The 17,882-nt window shown below is 38.0% G+C and overlaps 3 protein-coding genes across 6 annotated transcripts in view; 1 reads left to right on the top strand and 2 right to left on the bottom strand.

The window, feature by feature from the left end:
* Positions 1-17,882, top strand: part of LOC128172654 (neurogenic locus notch homolog protein 3-like) — a 129,264-nt gene that overhangs the window by 76,103 nt on the left and 35,279 nt on the right. The window lies entirely within an intron of this gene.
* Positions 1,829-4,577, bottom strand: LOC128172768 (uncharacterized). Of its 4 annotated transcripts, XM_052838520.1 has the most exons (5): positions 3,671-4,577; positions 3,536-3,580; positions 2,485-2,618; positions 2,156-2,337; positions 1,829-1,943 (listed from the first exon to the last, which is right to left on the bottom strand). In XM_052838520.1, the coding sequence occupies exons 1-5, from the start codon at positions 3,717-3,719 to the stop codon at positions 1,928-1,930; spliced, it is 426 nt and encodes a 141-aa protein (XP_052694480.1). In that variant the 5' UTR covers positions 3,720-4,577; the 3' UTR covers positions 1,829-1,927. The 4 variants fall into 4 exon arrangements, 1 of the variants encoding a protein (XP_052694480.1); XR_008242326.1 differs by lacking the exons at positions 1,829-1,943; positions 2,156-2,337 and adding an exon at positions 3,268-3,344 and having other exon boundaries at positions 2,514-2,618; XR_008242325.1 differs by lacking the exons at positions 1,829-1,943; positions 2,156-2,337 and adding an exon at positions 3,164-3,344 and having other exon boundaries at positions 2,529-2,618; positions 3,671-4,576.
* LOC128172767 (uncharacterized) lies at positions 5,875-7,151 on the bottom strand. The gene is made up of 3 exons (XM_052838518.1): positions 7,032-7,151; positions 6,439-6,684; positions 5,875-6,328 (listed from the first exon to the last, which is right to left on the bottom strand). The coding sequence occupies exons 1-3, from the start codon at positions 7,149-7,151 to the stop codon at positions 6,245-6,247; spliced, it is 450 nt and encodes a 149-aa protein (XP_052694478.1). The 3' UTR covers positions 5,875-6,244.

Below are 17,882 nucleotides of genomic sequence, written 5' to 3'. Positions count from 1 at the left end.
TCTAGTTTGGAGCCTTTGGAGCGGACTTGTAAAATGCACGATTTTTGAGCATTGAAGGAAAAACGCCACTTCCTGGAATATTCGGAAGAGACATCAAGCATGCGCTGTAACGTCGTAGGTGTTGTTGCAATACACGCGATATCATCAGCAAGCGATGGACAGTTGCTGGTTATACTAAAAATACCAGTATTTGTACAGGACTTTTCCAGGTTAATAACAAGTTCGTCATTTTTTAGATAATAATAGAAATTATTTTTCGCTAACAAACTATCGATTGTTTTTTTTTTTACAAGTGTTCCCATACTTCTAAAAAAAAAGTTTATTTATTTTAATTTCTGTTGACCTTTTTAAGACACAGTAGACGAGGGGGGATTGGAGGAGGTTTATCCACCCCAGCATTGTAGGTTTCAATATCTTTTCATATCGTTATTTCACAGTTTCTTAAATTTTGCAGTTCGATCATGACTAGGTTTTGTTTTAATTTAATTAAAATCATCCTTTTTTGTTTCATTTAGAATGACACCAATTAACGGCAGTAATAGTGGGTCGGTAATCCTAAAGTTCATACATTCTTTATATCAGTTATATGAAAAACATTGACAATTAAAATAAACTTTCTTCAAAATCACTATATAAAGATTTTTTAAAAAGACACAATACATGTACCACACCTAGGGCCCCAAAAAGGAATTGTTAAATGTAATATTAATTAATATAATAATTTCAGTAGGGGAAAGGAGTAATCTGATCTCATAGTAAATATATCTAATATTTTCACTATTTATAAGTTATCTCTCTTTTCTCAGTAAACCAAGAAGACTTAACCGGGGAGAGGACGGTTCCCTTCAGTGGGAACTGTCGCCCATTGGGTTAGATTTTATTTTTATTTATTTTTTATCGCTCACAAGTCTTTTTAATTTAATATTAAATAAAACAAAAAACTAATTCCGATTATTTCATAAAACTTATAAATATTAATATACTGTTTTACAGTGCAGACTCCGCCATCATCATCGATTCGTCGTAGGTTTTAATCTTCTTTTGTTTCGTATAGACTATCAATTTTCATATTCTAAAAGAATTCAACTAAGGGAAAAAATTGGGGTTGTTTTTCACTAAGATTTTATTTTTTTTCTCAGTTCGGAAGTTCTAGCAATTCCCTTGTAAGTTTTTTTTATACACTACCTAAATTATCTATATAAAAAAAATCCATATTATTTTTAACACTCGCTCTTGTTTCTAATATAAAGCTTTTCCTTTGTTTTTTTATTTCATTGCAACGATAGAGACCTCTCAGAGTCCGACGAGATCCCTGTGTAAGTTCATTCACTTAAATTGTATATATTGCCTCTCATTTCATAATTGATTTGTAGTATTCGTAACGACTTTTTACAACAATTTATATTTCAGATCACAGGACTGCGTGGACGAAGAAAAGAATTAACTATTGTACAATTTAATGTTAATAAATTGTCAATTTTTAAAAATGTGTTTTTCCCTTTATCATATATCAATGATTCCATTACGAGAAGATTGGTAAACTTTACTAGGAGGGTTAAACCTCTATAATTTTACGACTTGTGGACGGATCACTGCACAACATTCATGCACGGATCTAGAAAAGGAGCTCGAGGAGGAGGGGACGAGTCAGAGATACCCTTCAAAATTCCATTTTTTTTTAATTAAATTATAAAATTTCAAAAAATACACCTCGAATCCCCTGGTAAATTCAAATAACCGTCAGACCCCCTCCCCTTTCGATTTTTTTTCTTGGATCCGCGCATGACATTCCTTCCTGTTCATTTTAAAAAAGAAGAAAATACTGAAATCATGTAAAAACAAATTTAATTATTTAAAAAAACAACAATCTTCTTCTTGGAAGCAGCTTTGGCGATCTACTCTGTCCTAATCTGTTGCCGGGCCCCATCTACTCTGTCCTAGGTCTGAAATTAAAGAGCAAAAAAAAGATATATATATATATATAAAATTGGTTTTGAAAAAAAAATGAAAATTAAAAATACAGTTCGTCCTATTTTGAAAGAGAAATGTTAAGAGCTTGTTCCTATTTTCATGTAAAAAAAAATACATTGGTATCAGAGAGAGAGAGAGAGAGAGAGAGAGAGAGAGAGAGAGAGAACTTTAAACATTGAATTACCTCTTTGCTGAGCGGAGATTATATCTCCCCCCCCCCCCCGCAGGCGCCCGCGGTGGTGGGTGTACCAGAGACCTGGCTGGAGGCGCCCGCGGGGGTGGCTCTGGTAGCGACCTAGCTTGGGGTGGCGGGGGTGGTGCAGATGGTCTTTGGGGGTTGAGTCCTTGCCGGGGTTCCATTTCAAACTATGTATAAAACAAAAGACATAAGTATGCATCTATGCTACAAAAATTTTTACTGGGAAACTTTACATGCAAACTGAATTTAATATGACTCAGAATGAATGATTTAAGAGTTTCAAAAATATTAATATAAAACAAATAAGTACATACACTGTCCTTTGGAACAGTTCCTAAACCTCTGTTCCTCCTCCTCACTCGGGCGCAGTATCTCATCATCCTCTTGGCTATCCACCCGAGCAGGAGGAGGAGGGCCAGAACCAATGCGGTGATGCTAATGTCTAGAGCTGTAATAAAAAAAAACCAATGAAAATTGATCTATTTTCTTGTTGAAATCAATACAGTAATGTATTTTAATATAATAAGAATATCAATACACTTTTTTTAATCATTAATTGACTTATTTCTTACATACACAAAACTTCCAGTGTCAGGTATTAATACATCATGTGAAAAAGGACAATTTCTTGAACATATATAATTAAAACATGATGGAATAAATTGAAAGAATAAAACCATGCAAAACCGATTATTAATCAGATAAATATAAGTTTTAAAAAAGATGAACATAATTACTTTGATTACTGAATGATTGGTGTTCCTGAAGGTCTGGCTGTTAGTCTGAGTAGTGGGAGAGGGGGTGGTGAGGGGTAGTAGGTTCCTTACCTAAGAAGTGAAAGGAGGGGGGGGGGGGATGTCTAACACAAGTAGTAATACAGGTGGGGGCGAAGACAGTATGTGTACTAGCCTGAGTAGTGAGGGGGGGGGGGGGCGGGGGTAGTGTGTATACTAGACTATGTCGTCTTAAGGGTGTAATAGTGTGTGTGCTAACCTTAGTAGAAATGACAATGGAACAATGTTCACGAGACTGGGAATAGATTGTTGTTTGTGGTTATGCTAGGGGGTGAATACTCAAGTGCATAACAGGGTAGTAACCAGGGGTTGGGTTAACACGCGTGTCCGTTCACTGTCAATCGTTATGCTCGTCGAGGTTGAACGATGAGGGATTGTATCTGAAGTAAACGAACAACTAGAAACAATATACATGAGCAAAAATACCAAAGTACTATCCTTCGGCGTTTGTAATGAAAATAACAAGAAAAAAACAAAAAAAAAACAAGAAAACAAACAAAACGAATAAATAACACGAACTCGAATAAATAACAATGTTAATACAAAACCAACTCAACAAACAATGACTTACATTCATCGGACTCTTGTCCCCGCATTCTGGGAGTGAGAAATTGCACTGAAAATAAAACAGAATCATAAATATTTCATCAAAAAAATATATAACCGTATTATCATTTCGAACACATGTAATGCAACCGCTATTTACCTGGCGGGCACACAGCACGTCCATTAATCAATCTGCAGTTCGTATTCATGTTCAGCGGCGATTGATCTGGTCAGAAAATGAAATTATCGAAGTTACATTCCTTGTAGTCAGCAGTATTTTACGATATTGCGATTGGTCGAGATTGCTTCAATCTGACAGGTGGCGGTGTTTTCTCACGCAGTAGAGTTCCTCAGGATTAACCACCTGTTAAAGAATGAAAGAAAAGATAGACAGAAAAACATTCCTTGTAGCTAGCAGCATTTTCTACAATATTACAATTGGTCGAGATTGCTTCAAACTGACAGAAGGTGGAATTTTCTCACGCAACCGTGTCCCTTAGGTTAAAACATGATAGAGAATGAAAGAAAAAGATAGATAGAAAAAATATTCACGTTCAGGCATCTTTACTCAGACATTTACGTTCAGGTATCTTTACTCAAGCGACAACGATATTTAAATCTACCCAATCTCCGTATCATTACTCAAACAACACCGATATTCAAATCTAGCCGATCTCCATTCATAGTTTCCTCTCTGTATATTTAAAAGGACACCTTTCACTCCATATCGATTTTCTTTTACTACGCTCGGGTAATCAATCTACTCCATTTTCATTCATAGGATCGTGTCCTTACTCTAACCCTGTTTTAAAAGTACACGTTCAGTTTTACTACACTCAGGTCTCCTTTCCCTTTCCTCTTTGTTAAGGTCAATGACAAATACTTGCTTTTGTCATCTCCATACAGTACCCCGTTGTGTTTTGATGGTCTACATATATCGGATCGGGTGACCACCCCCCCACCCCCCTACTATACCCATTGTGTTGTGGGGTTAAAAATCTTCATTGTCTTGGGGGGCTATAAATCTCCATTGTCTTGGGGGGTTAAAAATCTTAGGGGGAGAGGTGGGGCAGGTGGTCCCCACCTGCCTCCAATCGATACTCCCCCATTGTTCTCCTATTGTTCTTTTTTAAACAATAGCCCATTGTTTTGGGGGGTTAAACAGACTATACTACTATTATTTAAAAATTACATCAACTTACGTCAAACTTATAAAGTTAGACCATCCGCCATCTTGATTCTATAAATAAATATGATAAATATTGCTTCAGCTTACGTCATACATCTATAATTAGACAATCCGCCATCTTAAATCCATCTAAAAGGATATATATGCAGCAGCACTCTTAGCAAGTAAGGTAGTCATATCATGTTGGATGGGTAGGCACATCAGGCTGAGTTGTTGGATGGGAAGTCATATCATACTGAGTTGTTGGATGGGTAGGCACATCAGGCTGAGTTGTTGGATGGGAAGTCATATCATACTGAGTTGTTGGATGGGTAAGCACATCATACTGAGTTGTTCGATGGGAAGTCATATCATACTGAGTTGTCGGATGGGTAGGCACATCATGCTGAGTTGTTGGATGGGTAGTCATATCATCCTTATATTAAGGCGGATTCCCCCTTATTATGATTATGGATTCCATGAATATCCAAGGCGGAATCCTTTTACGTCAAAAGCGGAATTCATCCAACTTTGATTAGGAGGAATCTTTCCCAGGTTATTAGACGTGTTTAGGTGGATTTTATTTACACGGAATACGTTTTATCTCATTTAAATATATCGAGCCATATACCACCCTGATTCCACCCTGAATCTGTAAAATTTACAATGCATTCACAGGAATAAAAGACGGAGTCCGCCTATTAAATTCCTCCTTCTGTCCGCCTTAAGTCAGGGTGGATTTTTTTTCCGTACGGGTATTTATAACAGGACTAGGTAAAGGCTAGCTTTTTTTCATTGTTTTCTATATTATAAAATAAATATAGGATTTCATCGATTTTCATTATTCGAATTTTCGCCAGGAAAAAAACAAAGTAAACATAAAATATTTAATGTTATCCAAGAATCCACTCCTGTTTGGATATTCTTTACCGTATTATTTAGCCACAGAACAGAAGCATTTAAAATACTTTTAAAATGGCATTTCCTCTTTTCAGACGCAACGCTATTGATCTATAACTTTATGATGAATTGTTCTTTAAAAAGTAGTTGTGCAAACAAGGAAATACAATTTTAAACAAAAGCGTTGCCATCTCGCTTTAATGCTTATGAAAACTAACGACAAGTGGCATCCGCTACTCATTCGCTAGTAGAGACCGGTATACGTCAACCATTGTTTTTTCGTCATGGGCCTTTGTTTCTCTTTATAATGGCAACCATTGTCTGATCCAGTACTCATACACTCATAATATGCAACCAATGTTATTAATTTATTGGTATTTGGTTTGCATTTTCGAATGACATGTTATATATGACAGCAAACATATTTCGTAATGAAAAACTGAATGTTGAGGTTCAATTAAAATACATGTACTGAGGTTGTTATATTTACTAAGAATTGCGGGAAAATCATGGCATCGTATATTGGCGATCTCCTCTTGCTTTTTACATTCCTGTCAATTTTGGTTGCCTCAGTTTCTTATTATTACGATCTACGCTTATACCCATGTTTCGACTCCAGTTTCCCTGAATGTTCGTAAGATACCTATTATTTCTACAAATTAAACATTATTGCATCCATGCCAGGATATCCTGCCGGTAAAGTCTGGCTACAGCCAGGACAGCCTCATCGAGCATAAGAACTCTGAAATCCTGTTGATGACATAAAACATTATACTGATACATGTGAATGATTTATGATTGTAACAGCTTGTAAAAAGTTTCATTACTTTTTAATTTTGGTGACAAAATAATCCACTTACAGGTAGTCTAGAAATGCAACTCTCCGGATCATTTTGACAACACAGTCGTTCCCTCTGAGTTGGCATTTCCTTACAAAAATTGCAGACACACCAAGACGGTTGTGACTGCGAAGGCCCAGGACCTTCAGGTTGCTGTGGTTCCTTGTTGCTGGAGCCCAGAATAGCAAACAAGTACTCTTGATTCTCCTCGACAACTCCTATTGGAGATTCCTTCATCTCAGTAGGGGAGAGTGCATCAACTCTTCTCTAAAAAAATTAAAATGAAAGAATATAAATGCAAATTTATAAATTTAGTATGTTATTGTACATTATTACATATTAGCCGATAATAAGGGTTTAGTGCATAATTAATACATTTCTTCAAAATTTATATATGCAAAAGGAATCATGCATTATATATGCAAAAGGAACCATGCAGTATGCAATTTCATTATATTCAAACTTATGAATACCAGTATTGTCATTGTTTCTGTGTATTATTCTGTACTGTACATGCTCCTATAGCTAGAGGGACTTTATTCAGTCTGTTGAAATTACATGTCCGACTTAATACAAAATGGAAATAAAAAACTATAATTTTATTTAGTATATACCTCAATGTCTCGCCTATGCTCTTCCAGTGCTGCAAGTGCATCGTCAGCGGGTTGTTTTCTTTTGCTGGCTCTGCTACCAGGCCTGGTATCCCGCAGCTGTTGCGACTCAACCCAGACCATTCGAGGAGTCCTCTCCCCCTTCCCGACACCTTCTCTGAATTGTCTCCTCCTCGGTCGATTCGTCGTCTGTACTCTTAAAAGGAAATACAGTTTTGCTTTAATTGACACATTAAGCAATTTCAGTCTAATTCTCCCGCCAAACTGTCGGTATATCGTGTCCCTTCATGGGGCCCCACACAATGAAATCTACCATTTATGATTATTTTGAGGTAATTATCCAGACAAAACCGTTATAATGTTTAAAAAATATTTACATTCAAACCGTTAAAACAGTTAACGCTATATGCGATTGTACTTGCAAGTCTTACCTCGTTGTATTCCGATTCCATCCTTTTCTGTCGCTTGTCAATTAATATCACGTGACGCTAAACGTAAACTAAAAACCGTTCCGGATCATGCAATCTTCGTTTTCCCGTTGCATTCAAATTGCATGTTTTGTCTGCATTCCGGTGCAGACGAATGCACAAAAACTTGGCTTTGGTCATCTTTCTTCACAATCTTTCAATTTTATGAAATATATTTACGAAAAAAATATGTAAGTTTGAGTCACCATGTCTCTTTAAGCCCTCCTTTTTAGATTTTACAATTATAAGTGTCCCTGACAACACCTGATTTAAAAATAATAATAATTTGGCTTGATGTTGTTTATTGTTTTTAAACTTGACCTGCATTAGTAGGGATCTTCCAATATAGTTTTATTTGGTGCTGTTTTTTGCAGGGATTTTTTTTATTTTTGAGAGCTCATTTTTTGTTGAAAAAAATCCTAATCCTTCCTTGACATTAATGGATTTTTCTATCAAATGAACTTTTGATTTTTTCTTAACTTTTGTTTTGTGCTGTAGCTTTAAAAAGATACAGCTGTGCCTCTGTCATTGTATTGCATTTTGATATTATTGCCTATATGACCCTAAAGAAACATGTGATGCTGACGTTTCAAATTTATGGCATGTTTGGTATAGGTGTATGTTAGTCTGGGTTAATTGGTTTCATATTTCTAAAAAAATCTTTTTACAAACATTCCTTCTTTTTTGTTTTTGTTTCAATTGAATTTCTTTAATTACATATATGCTAATATTTTGAAAACTATTTAATTTTCTCTGATAATAGTCATTGCCGATTTTACATAGGGTAAGCTCTTTTTATTATGCAAAATGTAAGGAGACAGTCTAGTTTTTTTAAAAATAAAATCACGCTGCTTTTTTTAAAGCAGCATTTCAGTATTTTCCAGGTCACAGCATCAATCGTCTTGATATTTCACTGATATGTAACAATATACAATGTTGCCTTCCAGATGTTCGATAAATGCAAATGAGAGAGGGACAGACGGAGAAAAGGACAGATCGGGAGAGAGAAGAGAAACAATTCAGGAATAAGACTAATGATGCATACTAGTTCCCAGATCAAGATGGGAGGGGGGTCAATAGTCAACACCGTATTTAGTTGTTTTTTTCTTTGTTTTAGTGCATTTTTCTCTTGTTTTAATTATTAACAATTTTCGATTTACTTACCAGGGAGTTAAGCTGCGGGTTATAAGCAAGATACAGAGCTTTGCGCACAATGCTACTGTATGTTTGTACACAAAGCAGATGTCATGCTTTAGTTTCTTATGCCCCTTCTTCAACAATGAATTGCATAAAATCAACACAAATTTTTGATAGTTTTTCAAACATAAGTAAATGAAAACGACGTCTTTTAAACAGTTTCCGTAGTCCTGACACATTATTATTTTGAGGATACATGTAAAAGCATTATCGGTGTTCTTAAAAAAAATATTGCAACGAAAAATCATCTTTCTTTGTGGACATCTGTTGTTTATCAATAAAGCTGAAAATAATTTGTACAAAAGAGCGACATGCCTGCCAATACATTAATTTCAAGTATAACTCTTTAACATGTGACAACATTTTTCAGTTATGTTTATTCATCAGTCAAGTGAGTTTGGATATGAAACGTCATATGAAATGAATTCATGCCTGGTAATGGAGAAGGCCAATTAAATTTTTAATGTTTTTAATTTGAGGAATTGAGCGCAATCTTTCTGGTGCATTGAGGTACATTTTTCTTCTTTCACATATAGAATTTTTTTTTATATTGCATATGATATCGAACATTCAAGAAATAGATACACACCTTATGGTTGACATTTACATAACCAAGCTTTAAGCTGCTGTTAAGCCTATGATAATGCTATTAATTTCACTACACTCTACATACATGTAGTTAGAATAATCTGTGTCTCGGGACAGGCCTTCACCGCAGTTAAAATGCCTCTCATATACCCGTAATGTAGCAAAAAATTGCAGAATCGCCCCGAAACGGTTTTGGAGAAAATTAATGAAGCTGCATTGAAAATGACAGTCAAATTAATCATAACAAACCATTTTGAGGCTGTAAATACTTTTCATCTAAAAAAATAAATTCATGTTAATGAAGAATTCAACACCTTTTCACCAACGTTTTTACTCGCTTCAAATTTACACACCATGTTGAAATTCGGAACTTTCGGGATTTTTCATATTAAACGCACTGAGAGTTATCTCTTGTATTTTCCTTGATAAACATAATAGATAGCAAATGTTCAATGAAAATTTACACGTATTTGTATTATCGTTTCTGAGTTTATCCATGCAAATGTGATATTGACGAAACGTAAACTTAGCCTCCCGTGATTTAGCGTGAATGTAATGCGTATGCGCAATATTGTAAAATACAAAAATCCAGATAAGTTCCGGTATTTTTAAAGGAATGTTGGTTGATTATTGATATTCAAAGCTTGATTTAGAAAAAATTAAAATAAATTGGTAATCTTCAAGTACCCATGATGTTTTAAATATGAAAAACAAAAGACAGTACTCTTCCGATTTCTCGGTATTAAAGCCCAAAAGTTCGAGTCTATTATTTTAATATAGTAGTATAGATATTGCATATGATCTTATTTTCGCTAAAAATGGTACATGTATTCCATAAATGTAAATATGTCAAAGATTAGGTATATGCAAAAATAAGTGTAAAATTCGGATATTCATTTATGGTTAATCTACCGAGAGGCCACATGGCACAGTATTGTTTGAACGCCCATATTAATTCCTCGGACATTTTACTACAAATATCGTCACTTTACTTGCCTCTGATATTCTTTTAAACACGATCACCAGCCCTGTAAAGTGAAGTGGTGAAGTTTGTTTACATGTAAAAATGGCGACTTTCGATCTCGACGTGAATTAATAAACTTTATTTCCGAGGTCGGTTAGCATGTTTCAAAGAAAGTCGGAGGCAAGTTAAGTAACAATATCAGTAGTAAATTGTCTGAAGAATTTAATGTTACTATTTGTTTTCAAAGAATTTGTGTGAAAATAAGGTAAATCAGTCCAAAACTAGCGCAATTTCTTGCGCCGTAAATTGCAGTTTTTTACTATGGTAGGCATATGTAGCTCCCAGGTCGTCCATCTGAATTTTTTCAGACCGGGAGCTACAGACATGCAGCTAAGTGGTTCTGTGAGTTTATCTGCAGGTGATGAGGGATGAAATGGAGAGAATAGTAGGTATTGGTGGTGGTGAGTGGTATGTTGGGTTGGTTTAGTTGTTTTCCAAGTCCATCGATTCACGAGGCGACTCATCACACTCATCGTTAGAGGGTAGGTTGATCGGAACACTGTCTTGACGTATTTCCTGCGATGGTACTAAGTAGCAATCACTGTCTTTAACACGATAAGCTGTTCGTCGGAGGTGGGAGCCACTAAACGTACTAATGTGTCGCCAGTCGCCATCGCAAGATATTACGATATACATGTACCTGTCTCTGGTTTTTGATTTATTACGGTCACAATATACGTTCACCAAGTCACCAATTTTGCTCCGACATCCAGGGGCACTGCTCTTTCCGGGTTGTTTAGAGGCCTGACTGTGCGGGTGATTATCGAGCTTAATGAGCTCATCGTCCACAGGGATCTGATCATGCGAGAACTGGTCACGATGGGTCTACATCTTCTTGGCAGAGAGTCCTCTACTTCTAATTCGTGTATTCAGTCGAGAGGTAATTAAACACAAAGACAATGGAGTAACTGTGCGTAACATTGGATCATAACGCAAGATTTCCGATTCTAATTGATGATCTTTATACGCCCCACTTCAATAAATATGCGATGCTTGGCTTAGAGTTTTTCGTTGACTTATGCATAAATCCAGGTGCAGGATCTGTCCGGATTACAGCAAATGGGCCATCTACCGGTGGTAGCTCTAAACACAAAATGAGAGTTCCTTCCCGAAGTGTTTCATGGCGCTCATTTTCAATGAGTAACGACCGTGTATAGGAAGTTATGTACTCACGCAGAACCAGTACGAGTTGGCGTTCTCGCTTAAGGGCATCAACTGCTAACAGATAGCCAACTTTGTCAGGTGGTTGACTTAAAGAGTGTTCTGGTTGAAATTTAAGTGTACTTTTCAATGCAGTGCACTGATGACACTTGTCTGAGGTGTTGTTAATAGCTTTGCCCATGTCAAGTGCAAAGAAGAACCTATCTACCGCTTTTATTAGTTGATTAGGAGATAGATTGTTAAATGAAATGTGTATAGAAGTAAGGAGGCTGTCGGGAACGCTGCGAGGAACGATAATGCACTCCTGTGTTGGGTGGAATGCCAGGAATGGTATATTATGTTTGACTACCAATAACCCATCCTTGGCAATGGCTGCATGCTGTAAAAAACGCTTGACATCCCGAACATTTGTTAACTTTTTGGATGGTCTTGTGCCTTGCAGAAGGTGTGCATGTGTACCTCTCGGGTCTGGACAGTTTTGTTGGATGGCAAGCCACGAGGTTCTTGTGGTAAATTTTGGCTCTCCCCTCCTCTATATCCTCAGTGGTTACTCGTTGAACAACTGACTGGGCGGTAGTGTTAACAAAGGAACAGATTTGGCATGAGGGATCATCACAAGCGGGAGCATTTCGACTGCTGAAATCTGTAATATAGCCGCACCAGACACATGGCGCAAAAGATACTTAAAACCTGGTCACAGTTGACAGGAATGTTGATACACGTGGGCTCGTAGAAAATTCGCCACGGCACATTTTCTCGAAGGCCTGCACACATGGCTTACTATCATTGAGAACACAGGCGTTTAGTGACGACTGTACAATGTGTGGACTAAAATGCTTTACAGCTGCTGATATTGAAAGTGCTTCGACCTCACAGGGCAGCCATGTATGCTGATTAGCTCGGAGCTTAGCACTGAAAAATCCAGAGAGGTAAATTTTGTCATTGCGTTTTATGTAGAGTGTAGCCCCAAGTCCTCCACTACGCAGAGCACCGTCAGTGACTATCCACATCTGGCAACCGTTTCACTAACGTATCGTAGATCGTAAACGTAGACGTAAACGTGAACGTAGCACGTAAGTGCGTTTCACTAAAAGTTGCGAGTTGCGAGTTACGATGGAAGTTGCTCTTAAATCTACGAGCAGCCAGAGGCACTCGTAAATTGATTTACGTGCACGTAAACAAATAAAAATGGCCGCCGTGTTTTTATTAGCAGACGACGAGCAGAGAAAATTAATAAGAGAACGTGTTTCGTGTTTTTGGAGGACAAACCCCTTAGACTTTCTGAATGACACGGAGGTGATCGAACGGTATCGTCTACCAAGGGAATTTCTTTTCCGCCTCATAGATCTTGTTAGAGAGGACAACAAGATAGGACGCTGAGCCGGACACCCACAGGAGCCATGCACTATCAGCTTGCACACAGGTGAATAAATTTACTGAAGACCGAGTCCGACTTAAACTATGTATATTTAGAGTTATCTGCCATTATATCTTCCATTAAATGTACACACGGAGGAAAAATACAACATGCAGTCACAGAAATGTGTTAGTGTCAACTACTATGATTCATTGTATAAAGACATTACTCACCAAAAAATCTATATACTTTTAATTTTTTTCACCCTTTTTTTTTTTTTATTAAATTACACATTGACAATGTTCGCTCGATGATTAGGTATGCAGTAAAGAGAGAGAGAGAAAAAGAGAGAGAGAGTATAATGCATACATTCAAAACATTACAATATTAAAATTAATACACAGTGCCCATGATTTAATTGATATCCTCATTCACTATTTTGTCACTAAGCAATTATAATAACGTTTAGTAAATTTTATCTATATTACGATATACATGTACCTGTCTCTGGTTTTTGATTTATTACGGTCACAATATACGTTCACCAAGTCACCAATTTTGCTCCGACATCCAGGGGCACTGCTCTTTCCGGGTTGTTTAGAGGCCTGACTGTGCGGGTGATTATCGAGCTTAATGAGCTCATCGTCCACAGGGATCTGATCATGCGAGAACTGGTCACGATGGGTCTACATCTTCTTGGCAGAGAGTCCTCTACTTCTAATTCGTGTATTCAGTCGAGAGGTAATTAAACACAAAGACAATGGAGTAACTGTGCGTAACATTGGATCATAACGCAAGATTTCCGATTCTAATTGATGATCTTTATACGCCCCACTTCAATAAGTATGCGATGCTTGGCTTAGAGTTTTTCGTTGACTTATGCATAAATCCAGGTGCAGGATCTGTCCGGATTACAGCAAATGGGCCATCTACCGGTGGTAGCTCTAAACACAAAATGAGAGTTCCTTCCCGAAGTGTTTCATGGCGCTCATTTTCAATGAGTAACGACCGTGTATAGGAAGTTATGTACTCACGCAGAACCAGTACGAGTTGGCGTTCTCGCTTAAGGGCATCAACTGCTAACAGATAGCCAACTTTGTCAGGTGGTTGACTTAAAGAGTGTTCTGGTTGAAATTTAAGTGTACTTTTCAATGCAGTGCACTGATGACACTTGTCTGAGGTGTTGTTAATAGCTTTGCCCATGTCAAGTGCAAAGAAGAACCTATCTACCACTTTTATTAGTTGATTAGGAGATAGATTGTTAAATGAAATGTGTATAGAAGTAAGGAGGCTGTCGGGAACGCTGCGAGGAACGATAATGCACTCCTGTGTTGGGTGGAATGCCAGGAATGGTATATTATGTTTGACTACCAATAACCCATCCTTGGCAATGGCTGCATGCTGTAAAAAACGCTTGACATCCCGAACATTTGTTAACTTTTTGGATGGTCTTGTGCCTTGCAGAAGGTGTGCATGTGTACCTCTCGGGTCTGGACAGTTTTGTTGGATGGCAAGCCACGAGGTTCTTGTGGTAAATTTTGGCTCTCCCCTCCTCTATATCCTCAGTGGTTACTCGTTGAACAACTGACTGGGCGGTAGTGTTAACAAAGGAACAGATTTGGCATGAGGGATCATCACAAGCGGGAGCATTTCGACTGCTGAAATCTGTAATATAGCCGCACCAGACACATGGCGCAAAAGATACTTAAAACCTGGTCACAGTTGACAGGAATGTTGATACACGTGGGCTCGTAGAAAATTCGCCACGGCACATTTTCTCGAAGGCCTGCACACATGGCTTACTATCATTGAGAACACAGGCGTTTAGTGACGACTGTACAATGTGTGGACTAAAATGCTTTACAGCTGCTGATATTGAAAGTGCTTCGACCTCACAGGGCAGCCATGTATGCTGATTAGCTCGGAGCTTAGCACTGAAAAATCCAGAGAGGTAAATTTTGTCATTGCGTTTTATGTAGAGTGTAGCCCCAAGTCCTCCACTACGCAGAGCACCGTCAGTGACTATCCACATCTGGCAACCGTTTCACTAACGTATCGTAGATCGTAAACGTAGACGTAAACGTGAACGTAGCACGTAAGTGCGTTTCACTAAAAGTTGCGAGTTGCGAGTTACGATGGAAGTTGCTCTTAAATCTACGAGCAGCCAGAGGCACTCGTAAATTGATTTACGTGCACGTAAACAAATAAAAATGGCCGCCGTGTTTTTATTAGCAGACGACGAGCAGAGAAAATTAATAAGAGAACGTGTTTCGTGTTTTTGGAGGACAAACCCCTTAGACTTTCTGAATGACACGGAGGTGATCGAACGGTATCGTCTACCAAGGGAATTTCTTTTCCGCCTCATAGATCTTGTTAGAGAGGACAACAAGATAGGACGCTGAGCCGGACACCCACAGGAGCCATGCACTATCAGCTTGCACACAGGTGAATAAATTTACTGAAGACCGAGTCCGACTTAAACTATGTATATTTAGAGTTATCTGCCATTATATCTTCCATTAAATGTACACACGGAGGAAAAATACAACATGCAGTCACAGAAATGTGTTAGTGTCAACTACTATGATTCATTGTATAAAGACATTACTCACCAAAAAATCTATATACTTTTAATTTTTTTCACCCTTTTTTTTTTTTTATTAAATTACACATTGACAATGTTCGCTCGATGATTAGGTATGCAGTAAAGAGAGAGAGAGAAAAAGAGAGAGAGAGTATAATGCATACATTCAAAACATTACAATATTAAAATTAATACACAGTGCCCATGATTTAATTGATATCCTCATTCACTATTTTGTCACTAAGCAATTATAATAACGTTTAGTAAATTTTATCTAAATTTTAACTGAGCTGTATATCAATGGAAAAAAAAAGTTATTGTCAGATATTTACATTTACAGAGAAAAAAAATCATACGATGAAAAATTTGAGAGGTATACTAGCATATATTATTTTACATACATGCAGACATATATTTCACAATTATCATATAGGTACTACGTCCGATATGACTGTATTGTATTTTTTTTTTAAGTACCACTCAACAATTTCCTCCTAAACCCGCTGTTTCTTTTGGACAGTGAGCGATGGGCTGAATTTCCCGAGAATTACAGCTCATCGCTCGGGATCTTTAACAAGATCCACCAGTATACTGATGGACTCCTCTGTCCAGTTCGCTTTGCAAAAATTGTCGTCCATTTCGCGGATCGTGTCATCTGTCAAAGATTGTTTACGTCTGCTTGGTGTAGAAAATACCTCCGTTGATAGAAGAGTTCCGCAAAGTTGGACGTGTCTCGCAAATTGTAGGTGCTACGTTTACGATAGGTTTAGTGAAACGCTCGGATACGTGCACGTCCGGAAATCGTAAGTGTACTCCTACGTTTACAATCTAAGAATTGTTAGTGAAACGGTCGCCTGGTCTGAAGCTTGCGGTAGAGTAATTGTCTGATTGGATGAGGGACTTTTCTGGGCCTTTTCAAAGTGGTTATGGAGATCGTCAGTCCACTGAATTTTGTCATTAGAGTCCTTGCCAGAAGTGGCGGTATCTTAAGGAGAAATGACCTGTGAGCATCCTTTTAAGACACGTCCAAGGACTTTGAAAGCACCAATAAATGACCTCAAGCAACTGACAGTAGATGGGGCTTGACAGTTGGCTAACGCAGCAATTCGGTGAGAGCTTGCACGAAGAGTGCCTTCACGTCATATCCACCCAAAGATTTTGGTTTCCTTTGGAGTGATTACGGTTTTTGATGCAGATAAATTAAGGCCATTTCTCTGTAGAGCTTGAAGAGTCCTTGTGGAATTATTAAGGAGGTCTATAGGGGTAGATCCACCACAGTACAGATCATCGGCTAACTTAGCAACTACACCTTCTGGACTAAGTCACCCAGAACTCTACAGGTCAGCCTCTAAAATGGTCTCTGAGCCAGGCATACCCATTGCGGAACGAGCGTAAACTCTGACGCCACGAAAGGGTGTTACCACACCGCAGAACTTCATGGACTCTTTTGCCAGAGGGATTTGATAAAATGTCTGTGTAATGTTTGTTATTGCAATATATCTCCACTGAGCAATTTGTCGGATAGTCGAATCTACGTCAGGCATAAGCGATGGCTGGGGCTTGCTGTATCTCCCAACATTTGACTAGGACTAATGGGTTTACATACTCGAGATTGACTTTCACAACCATTGGCTTAGTGAAGACACCACATGCCTCCAACTCGTCAAATTTGTCCTGAAGTGTTGAAAGTAGTTGATTATTGTATTGAGGTAAGCGTCCCTTTCTTTGAGGAGGTTGGACTGGCACCATATTAACAACAGCCTTGAGTGGACCACTGGCACAATTGTAACCTTTAAAATCCGGATTAAACACCTCATCGTATGTGTCGAGAGTCTGTTTGAACTGTGCTTTCATTTCGCGAGAAAGGGTATTATCAGGGTCAAGGTTGACTGCAGCAGAATGTGTGGTTGATTATTTGCTGTATTTTGTGTTGAGCTTTGGGTCAGGCGTAGTGCTTTCATATGGAGAAACATCCGGGGAGAAATTGGATCTCACTAGGCACAAGAGCTGGTTTCTTTTAATGGTACAAGGATCATTTGACAAATTTGCAATCCGTACTTTTCCTGCTACACTCTCTATAAATGAAGGACGGGGCCAATTTGTTGTAGAACTCTGACATGATGTGGGCTCCAGCGAAAATGTGTTGTACTCAACCGGACTAGTCATATTGTCGGGAAGGTTGACCTCAATGTATTCTCCCGGCCACAGAGTTGTAGTGTGTGCCACTGGAGCTCGGAGTACTTGTGTGAGCCGAATGGAGGGACGTCCTTTCCGAGTTTTAGTGCCATACCGGAATACACACTTGTCACTAATTCTGACTTCCTGTCGGGCGGGTCTAATTGTAATGTCATTGGAATTCCAGCCAAAATCGGGGTGTCCAGATTGTCAACAACTAGTCTTTCAAATGTTAACTCTTGCCTTTCATGATTAAAGGTAAGTCGAGTCTCACCAGATACATGGAGCGGTGATAATACAT

This window comes from Crassostrea angulata, chromosome 2 (genome assembly GCF_025612915.1).
Source record: "Crassostrea angulata isolate pt1a10 chromosome 2, ASM2561291v2, whole genome shotgun sequence".
Lineage (NCBI taxonomy): Eukaryota > Metazoa > Mollusca > Bivalvia > Ostreida > Ostreidae > Magallana > Magallana angulata.
Note: the sequence above shows the minus strand (reverse complement) of the source record. Positions and strands in the feature narration are given on the sequence as shown.